The sequence below is a fragment of the Plecotus auritus genome, assembly GCF_963455305.1.
Source record: "Plecotus auritus genome assembly, chromosome: 10".
NCBI classification, from domain to species: domain Eukaryota; kingdom Metazoa; phylum Chordata; class Mammalia; order Chiroptera; family Vespertilionidae; genus Plecotus; species Plecotus auritus.
The window spans coordinates 26,732,979-26,747,962 of record NC_137785.1 but is presented as its reverse complement, the minus strand read 5'-3'; the positions used below and the strand labels follow the sequence as shown (position 1 = coordinate 26,747,962).

At 42.7% G+C, this 14,984-nt stretch overlaps 1 protein-coding gene across 6 annotated transcripts in view; it reads right to left on the bottom strand.

Moving 5' to 3' along the window:
- BANP (BTG3 associated nuclear protein) overlaps positions 1-14,984 on the bottom strand; it is a 160,710-nt gene that overhangs the window by 61,939 nt on the left and 83,787 nt on the right. For all 6 annotated transcript variants that reach the window (XM_080643796.1, XM_080643795.1, XM_080643797.1 and 3 more), the window contains 2 exons: positions 4,579-4,746; positions 1,863-1,993 (listed from right to left, as the gene is read on the bottom strand). In XM_080643796.1, the coding sequence (XP_080499922.1) occupies positions 1,863-1,993; positions 4,579-4,746 (299 nt within the window). The remainder of the gene's footprint in view (positions 1-1,862; positions 1,994-4,578; positions 4,747-14,984) is intronic.

Below are 14,984 nucleotides of genomic sequence, written 5' to 3'. Positions count from 1 at the left end.
AAACTGAACAAGCAAATTTCAGAATATGAAGAACATATAGAAAAAAATGGAAACAGAAATTTCCGAAAAATTAGAATACCTTTTTTTTTTTTAAATCATACTATTAACTCAGAGTGATCAGAAACTTTGTGTGCCCTAGTTGGTTTGGCTCAGTGGATAGAGCATCGGTCTGTGGACTGAAGGGTCCCAGGTTCGATTCCAGCCAAGGGCACATGCCCGGGTTGTGGGCTCAATCCCCAGTGGGGGGACATGCAGGAAGCAGCCAATCAGTGATTCTCATCATTGATGTTTCTATCTCTCCCTCCCTCTCTGAAGTCAATAAAAATACTAAAAAAAAAAAAAAAAAAAAAAGAAGGAAGAAGAAGAAGAAACTTTGTGGAACTACCTGGCAAGATCTCCCAGAGATCTGGGAGTGCGGCATGGCTACACAGCAGTGTGGGATTGTGGGGAGAGGATTTGTACATGTGCAACTACACTGAAAACAGGTCAGGCAATATTTTTTTAAATCAAAGAAACACATGACTATTTAAATAGCTGGAATAAACACTAATAAATAAATCAAAGCATCCAACTATACAATGCATTTATATTTGTAGAAACAGGCAGTAAATAGTTCCAATAAACCTTAACTTTGCTCAGTGATATGAATACCCATGATTGTATTTAAAAATTCTATCTTGTCCTGGCCAGTTTGGCTCAGTGGATAGAATGTCAGCCTGGGGAAGGAAGGGTCCCAGGTTCCATTCTGGTCAAGGGCACATGCCCAGGTTGCGGGCTCAATCCCCAGTAGGGGGCGTTGATGTTTCTAGCTCTCTCTCCCTCTTCTTTCCTTTCTGAAATCAATAAAAATAGTTTTTTAAAAATAAAATAAAATTCTATCTTAATGAAAATGGATATTAAAGTAAACTACTGTAGAAATTTCTATTGATTTCATTTTACTATGTCTATGTGAACTGTGTCCAAGTTATTCTGAAATTCTTTCACAAAACTTTCTTAAAGAGTAACTAACTGCCTTTGTGACTGTCAATTAAACAAAGAATTCACTACTTTTAACTGCTTCATCTTCTCTGGAAGAAGAAAAACTTCATTAAAAGTCCTCATCAATACTTTCTGGAAGCCCACCCCTTTCCAGGAAGTGTAAAATCAAAATGAGACAGGTGACATCAAACTAGGTCACCCCTGGATGGAATCGGGGTTCCAGGAGAAAGCCCTGGTGATGCAGGTGTACAAAAAGAGTCTGGGTGTGACTCAAACATCAACACAATCTCAGGGGCACACTGAAAACATCCCATTCTCTAGCAAAGTTCCTGCCCCCCACATCTTGGCCACAGAACCCCACATAGGGTCTGGAGAAATTTCCACCTGGGCTGGCACCACCACAGACAAAGCAACAAGGCTTAATGGACTCATCGCTGAGCTAACTGCCCACACAAGCCAAAGGAAATGCTGCACAATAACTAAGGCCACCAGCTTTTTCATTGACCCCAGAAGGAAATTATTTTTTCTTCCCCCAGTAAAAGGGTACTTGTGTTTCCAAAGTGAGAAAATATCTATGACACCATCTATGACGCCTCCCAGGAGGACAGGCAGCAGCATGGACCCTTAGAGCTTATAGTGACCACTGGGTGCAGCACAGCCATGAAAGGCCCTCAACAATGTCAGGGTCACCCAGTAATGACCTTCCTTTTGAAACATAAGAGTTCGTACCCTAATTACTTCTACCTTAACATGCATTTTTCCCTCATCCCAAACTATCCACGGGATCCAGAAAAGCAGGGAGAACTGATCTTGCTTTTCCCAATCCCCGCCACACCCTCCCTTCCAGTTCATTCATGGAGACAGGCTAGTAGAAAGGTACATACTACTTGGACCTGTCCATCCTCTCCAATCTGGTGGATCTGGACCTGTTGGGCGTTGGCCAGGGCATAGTGCAGGGCCTGCGGCTGGGGCTGTGGTATCTCACTGGCGGGTGGCGGCGTGCTCATCAGGCTCTCTGTGGGAAAACAGACAGCTCAGTATCAGCCCAGCAGACTAGCGTAGGTGCACACATCTAGGCTGCCTTCTCTTCCCCAACCCCAACCCCAACCCCAAACTCCCACAGAAGAGGAAAGGAAATTCTTCATTCTGAAATCCAAGTCAACATTTCCCAATGGAGAGCATGGCATTTTGTAGGGCTTATCAGTAATTAGCGTTAGATAACTAAGATTTCTGACCTGTAGATAGAAGGAATCTAAAGAACTGACTATTCACCAAAAGACTATTCACATCTACTTATTTAAATGGAATTCCTCAGGATATATATTGATAAGATAAAAAATACAAAAAAAGGTAGATGTTAAACTCTGTTTTAAATCAGCAATAAGTAATATTTGTCCTTGGACAATTAAACTAACTAAAGAAAAAGGCTCCACTCACTTATTTAAAGATACACCTCTAATAAAATTTTACTTTCTATGTTTAATCCAAAATGATATGTTTGTTTTGATAATGTGTATTAATTTTATTTATTTTTTTTTTAAATATATTTTATTGATATTTCACAGAGAGGAAGGGAGAGGGATAGAGAGCTAGAAACATCGATGAGAGAGAAACATCGATCAGCTGCCTCCTGCACACCTCCCACTGGGGATGTGCCCGCAACCAAGGTACATGCCCTTGACCGGAATCGAACCCGGGACCTTTCAGTCCGCAGGCCGACGCTCTATCCACTGAGCCAAACCGGTTTCGGCAATGTGTATTAATTTTAATTGTAAAATCTCAATCAGAGAAATTTTCTTAAGTACTTTTACTAAAGAAAAGTGTTTCATGAATTTTTTAAGTAATTTAATATGTTTTTTTAAGTAATATAGCAGCCCGACCGGTGTGGCTCAGTGGCTGAGCATTAAGCTATGAACCAGGAGGTCAACACATGCCCAGGGTTGGAGCCTCGATCCCCAGTAGTGGGTGTGCAGGAGGTAGCTGATCAATAATTCTCATCACTGATGTTTCTATTTCTCTCTCCCTCTCTGAAATCAATAACAATAAATAAATAAGTAATACAGCAGTATGCCAGAAAATACATCCTTTTAAATTATTTCAAAGTAGAATTAAAAATTTTAGGTGTCAACATTTTAAAATGTCAACATAAAAATATGCAAAGAACACTTTTCCAAACTTCTTTAAGATGGTAATGACGAAAACATTTAAAATCCACTCTGCCAGTTAATAAGAACTATATAACTAAATTGGTTCCTAAATAATTTCTGCTCCAATGTTAATAAAAATCAACTAATTTTGCTGGTTTTCAAAAATATAACCAAAAGGAATGACAGTCCCCAGGGTTCTAAAAAACCATAGATGATAGGATTTGTATGTATAATGGTTCCCAAACCTAAGATTCAAATTACTGAACTTACCATATAATCAATAGCTCCCTATAACTATACAACATGAAGACCACATTAAATTCATGTTTTGTAATTTATATAGATATCAAAGTCTAGTACAAAAACTTGCATTGGTGACTTTGTGATCAAGAACAGACCAAGATCTAAGGCAAGTGACAGGAGACAAGCATGGTCGGATTGACCCGAGGCCAAGGGACAGTGCTGGTGCGGCTCTGGAGCACAGTGCCCACTGGAAGAGACTGAAGCAGAAAGGACAGGCCACCCATGGGCCTCCTCTCCTCCCTGGCCTGGCTCTTCTCTATGTCCAATGGAAAACCAGCTGCAAGAGCTGGTTCCCTGCAATTCTAAAATATTGGGCACTAAATAGATGCCTACCTAAGGTCTTCATCTCACCAATGAGACCTGTGGGGAAAAAATGCTAAACTGTATTTTAAACAATAACATGTAGCCATCTTAAAATCAAGCACATATAACAATTTATACAGTGTTGCTAGATAAGGGAGAGCAACTCAAATGTTTTAATAAATTGATTTTTTTTAAACGCTTTGAAACTAGTGGCTTTATGGTTTGTGTTCAAACTGGCAGGACTAACCTTGGCTCAGAATTTTATTTATAGCATTTATTTGGAAGTTCCTTTGATGTCAGCTGATAATTCAAAAGTAAGCAAGACACCCCAGATGGAAATACTACCAATAACAAGATCCTGGTTTAGTTACATTTTACTGAATTATTTCTGTCACCAGAATAGTCTTATATATCAGATTTGCTTTGTTAGACTGAGTATGCAAAAAGAACAATGACAAAAATTCCAGAAGTCCCTTTAATCACCTATTTTGCTTTACCTAGTTTTAGCCAAGGATATTAAAATACAGAACAATTAAATCAACACAAATAGCAATGTGCTTTTCTTAAAGTTTGATTTTTAAAAATGAATATGCTCTGTGTTTCTCTCAAAACTAATTTGATTCCAGTGCTCACAAGGAGGAAGCCTCAAGCGGGTCCGGTTGTGGCTTCCCACTGACACAGAAGCAGCATTCTCTAAATAACTTAAGCTGACATGTGTACACAGAGTTAAGGCTTGAATTGCTGGTACCCTAGTAGCAGTTGTAGATTCTGCGGGTGAGGGACTCATTCAGGACCACCCCCCGAGTCCTGCAACGCAAACTGCTCCAGGCTGCTCCCCTAAGCGTACCTGATGCACTGTACGAGGAGGAGGATGGCGTTCTCCGAGAGAAGCTCTTGACGGCCAGGCTCTGGCCTCGCTGTTTCCGCCGCCAGGCTGTCCGGCATTTGGAGTCGATGCTCTGTTTGATTCGGTACCAGTCAGATTCCGTAATTCCAAATTTATAAAAGAGGTGACCTGGAAGAAGACGTCCCAAATAAAAGCACCATGAGGTGAAGGACTTCCTTTTGGGTCCTGGCTGTTTGGGAGCAATTTGAACACAAAAATGTGATTGGGGCTGAGAGCCCCTCGCCTCCGCCCCACAGGCATGCTAGTTATATGTTATAAAATATTTTAATTTATTTAAGTTTTAAATAACTCTGACTGGACCCACCCAAACCAGATGGAAATAAGGTAACAAGCTAGGTGGTGAGGCTCACAGGAGCTTCCCAGATGCTCCACAAACTTTTCTCTCTCCTCTAACTTCCTTAATGTCGAAATAAAATCAAAGATCCCAACAATTTTATCAAAACTGTTTTTCCAGGCCCCAGCTCTGTTCATTTATGTCTTCCTGGCTGCCTCCCTCCCTTCTTTCAAGTCTTGGCTTGAATAGGACCTCAATTATCCTATCCTTAACCAGCCCCTTTGACCCTAAGGTTCCTCCCACCTCCACTCCCGTCCTGGGTCTCTAACATTTTAGAGAATATATATATTTATTGTGTTTACTCTTTGTTTCTCTCACAGACACAGGGATCTTTGTTTTGTGCACCCATGTATGCCAAGAACCAAGACTATCTGGGCCCATAGTAAATGCTTCAAAACTCGATGACTAACTGGTGACTACAACTCTTCTTAAAACATCTCCATTGCAACTTGAGTCTGCGTCTGGCTTGTGGAACTCTCCATCTGCCTCCCCATCAGAATGGAAACTCCCTAAGGGCAGAGGTGATTTTTTACTCCCTAGAGCAGCGGTCACCTACCTTTCGGACCTCATGGATCACCAGTTGGAGACCACTGCCCTAGAGCCCCCACACCCAGACAGAAGTGAACTGCTAGTCACAGAGGGTGCATGTAGCCTTGCAGTCCAGTAGTTTAGCCTGCACTTAACAGAGCATATTACTGACACCCACATTAGTTAACCTTTTACATCACAGAAAGCTCTCAGTATGTGCCACCCCTTATCAACAAAGAGGAACCCGGTGACATGGGGGGCCACTGAGGAGTGGGTTGCAGATGGAGACCCTTCATTGCCAGCCCTGCCCACCTCTCACTAGACTACACCACCTCTTCTTTATGCTGAATCAACAGAAAGTAAAGTCATGAATGTGGGAACTACAAGAAATGCTTAAGCAGGGTGACCTCCTCTCTAGCTGGCTCATGCAACTTCACTGATTAATGGGAAAACAAATGGATGAAATTCAAAAATTGAATAATAAAAAGATTAAGCTAAAAAACATCCTGTTTCAACTACTAAGAGCATTAAGTTAGGACAATCTACTGAGAATTAACTTGATGCACAATTCCTAAAATCTGTCCCTCTCAAGACCAAAATACTACAAATAATCAAAACAAAGGCAGTGTTTGTTCTTTTAAGTACTATATTAAGTATCAAAAGTTCCTTTCATCTTGGAAAGACATTTCTAGAGTTTTTCTATGAGCATATGCTTAAGACATCTTTGACTCTAAATGTAATGAAAACCCAAATTTCTGTAATCTAGATTAAAAAGAAATTGAGGTAAGGAAGGGTAGGATTTATAGGATCTGAAAGAACAAAAACCTGAGGTAGTTTTAGCAGCACTGTAATCCTCATGCATAAAAGGAAATATGTAAATGAAACAGCATGAATATTTGCTTTCTGATACTCAGGTCATCTCTAAAATAATCACCGAACATTCACTAATACCTACTGAGTGATTGCTACATGCCAGGTATGGCTTTAGGTGCAGGGGATAGCTCACAAAGTTCCAGGCTAGTGACCAGCATTAGTGGTAACAAAAGCCAACCACTGCCGTAATTGCAGAAGAACCAAATATTAGCTGTAGTTATATAGTCATTGGAGAACCCAACTCCTGACTGTAGTTACAGGAGAGTGCAACTATCAGAACTATAGTTAGGTAGCTACAGGAGACCCCAACTCCTAACTATAGTTGCATAGTTGCCCAAGTACAACTGTGGTCTCCAAGACAATAAAAGAAACAGCAATCACACACAGTATCAAAATATCTTACCTATATCTATATATATAAAAGCCTAAGCAACCATTACAGCAGAACGACCAGTCGACCAGTTGCTATGTTCGCAATGACCACTAGGGGGCAGATGCTCAATGCAGGACATCCCCTGAGGCTTCCTGGATTGCGAGAGGGTGCAGGCCGGGCTGAGGTACACCTCCCCCACCCCCTACAGTGACAAATTTCATGCACCAGGCCTCTAGTTAAGTTATATGCTTCAAGAGAAACATTCTAGCCCTAGCCAGTTTGGTTCAGTAGATAGAGCATTGGCCTGCGGACTGAAAGGTCCCAGGTTCATTTCCAGGCAAGGACACATGCTTGGATTGTGGGCTAGATCCCCAATAGGGGGTGTGCAGGAGGCAGCCAATCAATGATTCTCTCTCATCACTGATATTTCTATTTCTCCCTCTCGCTTCCTTTCTGAAATCAATAAAAGTATATTTTAAAAAAAGAGAGAGAGAAACATTCTACAAACCATCCTCCTGTCGTCACACCTTCACATTCAAGGAAAACCAGCTGAATGCCTCAAGGGATAAATGAAATTATACACAATTTTAAAAACTTGTCAGGAACAGAATATATATACAAGATACACATAGTATATAAATATAAGAAATGAGCAAAAGCGTGAACATGTAAATTCAACTTTGTAAAAACCAATTTGCCAGTCAAAACCTGGCTTACATACATTGACCAAAAAAAATATACATTCATGTAGTTATATATTATCCATTTTTTAATTCTTCTAAGACATCATATTACATAATTCCTTCCAAAAGCAACTCAAGACTCAAATGCATGGCAAATGCCACCCTGATGACTGCCAAGAAAAACTAACTAATGAATCAGCAACACAAATGTTCCCCTGCTGAGAGCCCTAGGGGGAGCGACAGGGGATGGAGCCAATGGGGCAGTAAAGTCAGCTCTGCCCTCAGAAGCCCTTGGCCATCGGCGGGCAGCTCCAGGAAGGAGTCCTGATAGCAGAGGGTGCAGCCCCCTGATCGCATGTACTGCTGGATGCTGCAATTCTGACTTTTCCTAAAGTGTTCTTCATTTGAACTTAACTGGTACTTCACACTTGTAAATCATTTTATCTCATAAGAAAACCTCATGAAATGAGAATGCCATTACCCTCACTTGAGTTACAAGCTGAATTATCAGTTAGCAGTGAGACCTGGCTTTAAAATTCAGGCCTCCGAGTGCCCACCCATGTGGAGAAGAAATGGTCATAGCATAAACCCCAGGAGTGCTTTACTCTGCCCCTCAACAGCACCTAAGAGACCCCCTGGGGGACACTCAGGGGACCAGGGAGAAGATGACATCAATTTCATGCCACAGCCTCTGCTCGTATAGCTCCCCACCACTAGGCTATCACTCTGGCTGCCCTTGTAGGAAACACGGCTCATTCTAAGGCCATTTCTGGTTTGCTGCCAAAGGGTCCTTGCACAGGGTCCCTGGGGAGCTGCAGAGCCATCTCACCCGAGGGTGAGCCACATAGCTCTTTCAGTATCTTTGTGGGAGAGCTGCTCAGCAGGCAAGCCCCCAGGCCACCCCAGAAAGATAGCCCCTGCGAGCTGGCCCATCTGCTTTGCTGGCAAGCTATCTGGCCACCTCCTGAAGATCTAAGAGTCCATCACTGTTAACTGCCTTCCCACTTTCCAGAACGCCCATGGTTGACAATGGTGGTTCAAATCACAAAACCAGATTTCCAGCTCTCAAATAATGAGCCCCACAGAGAGGCTGAGACACACTGTGGGAAAGAGGAACAGAGGAAATCAAATGAACAGAGACACAATCTCGCATCCTTGGTGGGTGGCAAGGGGCTTATCAGTCACAAAGGAATGAAAAACACTATAACTGCTAATGTAATCTCAAGTTCAAGGGGGGGGGAAATAAGCAGAAAACTGAGTGCCAGCAATTTACTTCTTAAAATTACAGTCTTGACTTCATAGTGACTGGCCTAGAAAAACAACAGAAATCTTCAGCTCTCTGAGTGAGGGGAAACTGGCCAGCATGCTCCCTCATGCGGATGGGTTCAGCACGCCTCGCTGACACACTATGCACCTCGCATACCCAGTGTGTCCTAGCCTCAAGGCCGGGTCCACCCCTTCTCCCCAAGCAGTGGTGATCCACTCACAGAAGCACAACGAGTGACACCACTCCTCAGTTTATCGCAGGAGAGCCCGATGCCGCTGTCAGGCTCTCCAAGCTCAGAATGTGACCTCCCTTGGAAATACAGTCTTTGTAGATGTGATTAATTACATTAAGATGAGGTCATACTGCCGAAACCGGTTTGGCTCAGTGGATAGAGCGTCAGCCTGCAAACTGAAGGGTCCTGGGTTCGATTCCGGTCAAGGGCATGTACCTTGGTTGCAGGCACATCCCCAGTGGGAGGTGTGCAGGAGGCAGCTGATCGATGTTTCTCTCTCATCGATGTTTCTAGCTCTCTATCCTTCTCCCTTCCTCTCTGTAAAATATCAATAAAATATATTTTAAAAAAAAAAAAAAAAGATGAGGTCATACTGGAGAGCAGTGGGCTCTACATCCAATATGACGGGTATCCCTGTAAGGAGAAGAGACACAGGGAGAAGACAAAACATGTGACGACAGAGGCCCAAGACAACAGGGCTGTGTGATGATGGAGACACAGGGAGAAGACGCCAGGTGACAATGGAAACACGGAGAAGATAGCCGTGTGAAAACAGACACAGGGAAAGACGACCGTCTGAGAATTACTGAAGGTGTCCATGTCACCCAGAGTCTGCAGAAACAGCAGAGAATCGGACCGGCAGGAAGGTAGGGAGGGAGAGTGTGTGAGAGAGTGAGGGAGTGACTGAGGTGTGTGTGGACGTGTATGGGTGTGTGTGTGAGTGAAATAGGGACAGCTAGACCCTGAAGTTCTTCCAGGGGGGCTGCCAATCTGGACAGTCTTAGACGGCAAAACCCCGCTGCCGCCGCAAACACTCCGGGGCGGACACCGGCGGCACAGAGACCATGCCATCTTGAAGAACAGAACTGCTTGAGACTAGAATCCTAGCCTCGCCAACACCCAGTCTGGTCTCAGAAGCAAACCAGGACCCTACAGCCACACTGGTAAAAGACCTGTGATCACTACTGCAGACCCAGGGACATCAAGACTCCAGGCACCACAGCCGCAGATTTCTGTGAGTCACAAAGCCAATCCCCCTCCCCCGCCACCCCCGTGGCAGCAACATAGAAACTACCAGACCCCAACCGCACAATAAGGCTTTCTGCACACACAAAGCAGTGGAGACTCTGTCTGACTTTGAGCCTTGGTGTCGGACACGGGAAGTTTGTTTCCCGCGACTCGTCTCCGCGCCCAGGCAGGGGGACTAAGCTAAATTTGAGCCTAGCTGCTCATCCCTAGGGAGGTAGTTTTCTGTGACCAGATCCCGCGCCCACGAAGGGCAGGGAGACAGCACTGAACTTGAGCTCGGACTTGCGAACTCTGGGCATTTGTTTCCCGCGACTAGTCTCCGCGCCCAGGCAGGGAGGCAGTCCTGAATTTGAGCATAGGCGCACGACCTTGGGGAGATTGTTTTCTGCGACCAGATCCTGCACCCACGCAGAGAGACAGCGCTGAATTTGAGCCTGGGGGTGAAAACCCGGGGAGTTTGTTTCCCATGACCAGACCCTGTACCTTAGCAGAGAGGCTGCACTGAATTTGCACCTGGATGTGCGGACTCGGGGAGTTTGTTCCCCATGACCAGACCCTGTGCCCACACCGGGAGGCAGCGCTGAATTTGAGCCTGGGTGCATGGACACGGGGAGTTTGTTTTTCACTGTGCACACCCGCGTAACCAGACCCCACGCCCACACTAAGTAGCAGTGCCACCTGACTCTGATTCAGGGCAAACGCACATAGAAGGCTGTTTACCGCAGGGCAGAAGTGGACCTCCTGCCAACACAGTGCGACTGAGCAACCCGGTCTCCCAAGAAGATCAGGGACCCTGAATCTCCACGCAAAAGGCAGCAATGAGCACCAGTGACTAGACTCCGTTCCTCATTACATGCACCTGGGATCCCTGATTCCCAGTACATTCACACAAGAGCCAGCGACTCCAATTCTTGGCACATGTGCACACAGGGACCCTGATTCTCAGTGTGAGGTAGCACCAAGCAACAGAGGCTCTGATACTCGATTCTCGGCATGGACACAGGGAGCCTCTGACTCCTGATACGGAATAGGGGACTCTGATTTTTGGCTACGCCAGTGGGTCCTCTGTTTCAATGTGGCGCAGGCCACACTAAGTCCCTGATTCTAGGTGCACACACAAGGCCACACTAAGCGCCTGTGACTCTGACCCAGGGCGAGCGTGACTCCCACCAACCCACAGCAACCGGACATCTTGGGGTCAGAGCTCTTCAGTGACACTTGGGGGGTACAAAACTCCCACTGCACATGGCCCAGGCCTCCGCAACTCAACATTTGAACCGTCTGGTGATAGTCAGAATGGGGAGACAACGAAGCAATCCCCAGAGGAAAGAAAAGGAGGAATCGCCAAGAAAGGAAATAAGTGAAATGGAAGCATGCAACATGACAGAAAAAGAATTGAGAGTAATGGTCATACAGTTCATACACCGGATGGACAAAAAAATCAACAACTTATGCAAAAATCAGGAAGAAATGAAAAATGATATAGCTACAATCAAAAACACCATGGAAGGCTTCAACAGTAGACTAGAAGAAGCAGAGGACCGAATTAGTGAGTTAGAAGATCAGGTACAGAAACAAGCCGAATCTGAACAGCAACTAGAGAAAAAAATTAAAAAGCAGGAGGAGAGCCTAAGGGAGCTTTGGGACAATGCAAAAAGAAATAACATATGTATAATAGGGCTGCCAGAAGGACAAGAAGAGCAGCAAGTATTAGAAAATCTATTTGAAGAAATAATGACAGAAAACTTCCCGGATATGGGGAAGAAAAAAGTTACTCAAGTACAGAGAGTCCCAAGCAAGATAAATCCCAAAAGACCCACATAATTACAATGGCAAATGTTATTGACAAAGAGAGAATCTTAAATGCTGCAAGGGAGAGACAGAAAGTTACCTACAAAGGATCCCCCATCAGATTATCAAATGATTTCTCAAAAGAAACACATCAAGCTAGAAGGGAATGGAAGGATACATACAAAGTGATGCAAAGCAAGGGACTTAATCCAAGAATACTCTATCCAGCAAGACTATCAATCAAAATTGAAGGGGAAAGCAGGAGCTTCACAGACAAAAAAAGGCTAAGGGAGTTTATCACTACCAAGCCAGCAATGCAAGAAATGCTAAAGGGAATTCTGTAAAAAGAAGAAACAAAAAGGTAAGAAGGAACACAGCCTCAAAAAATAAAATGGCTACAAACAAGTACCTTTCAATAATAACTTTAAACATAAACGGACTAAATGCTCCAATCAAAAGACATCGAGTGGCTGAATGGATAAAAAAACATGACCCATATATATGCTGTCTACAAGAGACCCACCTCAGAAGAAGGGACTCACACAGACTGAAAGTAAAGGGATGGAAAAATATATTTCAGGCAAATGGAAATGAAAAAAAAGCTGGGGTAGCAATACTTATATCTGACAAAATAGACCTCAAAGTGAAGGCCATAACAAGAGATAAGGAAGGCCACTTCATAATACTAAAGGGATCGATACAACAAGAGGATATAACACTGATAAACATATATGCACCCAATGCAGGAGCACCCAAATAAATAAATAAAATCTCCTGGATGATATCAAGAGAGAGATCGACAACAATACAATCATAGTAGGGGACTTTAATATCCCACTGACATCACTGGATAAATCCTCTAGACAGAAAAATCATCAAAGAAACAGCAATCCTAAATGACTCACTAGATCAGATGAACTTAATTGACATCTTCAGAACATTTCATCCCAAAGCTGCGGAATATACGTTCTTCTCAAGTGCACATGGGACATTTTCAAAAATAGACCACATACTGGGTCACCCCAAATTCAAGAAGACTGAAATAATACCAAGCATCTTTTCAGACCACAATGGCATAATATTAGAAATAAACTACAATAAAAACAATCCAAAACACTCAAACACTTGGAAGCTGAATAGCATGTTATTAAATATTGATTGGGTTACCAATGAGATCAAAGAAGAAATTAAAAACATTCTGGAAACTAATGACAATAATAACACAACAATCCAAAACCTATGGGACACAATGAAAGCAGTCCTGAGAGGGAAGTTTATAGCTCTACAGGCCTACCTCAAAAAAACAAGAAAAAATGGTAGTAAATCATCTAACACTACAACTCAAAGAATTAGAAAGAGAGCAACAAGAAAAGCCCAGAGTGAGCAGAAGGAAGGAGATAATAAAGATTAGAGCAGAAATAAATGACATAGAGACCAAAAAAACAATATTAACAGATCAATGAAACCAAGAGCTGGTTCTTTGAAAGGATAAACAACATTGATGAACCTCTGCCAGGCTCACCAAGAAGCAAAGAGAGAGGACTCAAACAAAATCAGAAATGATAGAGGCAAAATAACAACAGACCCCACCGAAATACAAAGGATTGTTAAAAAATATTATAAACAACTCTATTCCAACAAACTAGACAACCTGGAGGAAATGGACATATTCCTAGAAAAATACAACCTTCCAAAACTCAATCAGGAACATTCTAAAAGTCTCAACAGGCCAATAACTATAGAAGAAATTGAAGCAGTCATAAAAAGCTTCCAGCAAACAAAAGCCTAGGGCCAGATGGCTTCACAGGAGAGTTATACCAAACATTCAAGGAAGAACTAAAACCTATCCTCCTCAGACTATTCCAAAAAATTCAAGAGGAAGGAACACTTCCAAACTCATTCTATGAAGCCAGCATCACCCGAACACCAAAACCAGATAAAGACAACACAATGAAAGAGAATTACAGGCCAATATCCCTCATGAACATGGATGCCAAAATCCTCAACAAAATTCTAGCAAATCAGATCCAGCAGTACATCAGAAAGATCATACACCATGACCAAGCAGGATTTATCCCAGGGATGAAAGGATGGTACAATATCTGCAAATCAATAAACGTGATACATCACATAAACAAATTGAGGGAGAAAAATCACATAGTCATACCACTTGACGCAGAAAAAGCATTTGACAAAACCCAACACCCTTTCTTAATAAAAACTCTCAGCAAAATGGGAATAGAAGGATCATACTTCAACATCATAAAAGCCATATAGGACAAACGCACAGCCAGCATCACACTCAATGGACAAAAACTAAAGCCATTTCCCCTAAAAACGGGAACAAGATAGGGATGCCCACTCTCACCACTCCTGTTCGACATAGTACTGGAAGTACTAGCCATTGCTATCAGACAAGAAGAAGAAATAAAAGGCATCCAAACTGGAAAAGAAGAAGTAAAACTGTCCTTATTCACAGACGACATGATACTGTACATAGAAAACCCTAAAGACTCCATAAAAAATTATTAGACTTAATAAATGAATTCGGCAATGTAGCAGGATACAAAATTAACATCAAGAAATCTATGGCATTTCTATACACCAATAATGAACTTACAGAAAGAGAGACTAAAAAAGCAAACCCACTTACCATCGCACCAAAAAAAGTAAGATACCTAGGAATAAACTTAACTAAGGAGGTAAAAGACCTATATGCAAAAAACTACAGGACACTGAAAAAAGAGATAGGGGAAGACATAAACATATGGAAGAACATACCATGTTCATGGATTGGTAGAATCAACATCATTAAAATGTCCATACTACCCAAAGAAATCTATAGAGTCAATGCACTCCCTATTAAAATACCAACGGCATATTACACAGACCTAGAAAGAACTCTCCAAAAATTCATCTGGAATAAAAAAAGACCCCGAATAGCCACAGCAATCCTGAGAAAGAAGAACAAAGTAGGTGGAATCTCAATACCAGATATCAAGCTGTATTACAAAGCCACTGTTCTCAAAACAGCCTGGTACTGGCACAAGAACAGACATATAGATCAATGGAATAGAATAGAGAACCCAGAAATCGACCCAAACCACTATGCCCAATTAATATTCGACAAAGGAGGCATGAACATACAATGCAATCAAGACGGTCTCTTCAATAAATGGTGTTGGGAAAATTGGACAGATACATGCAAAAAAATGAAACTAGACCACCAACTTACA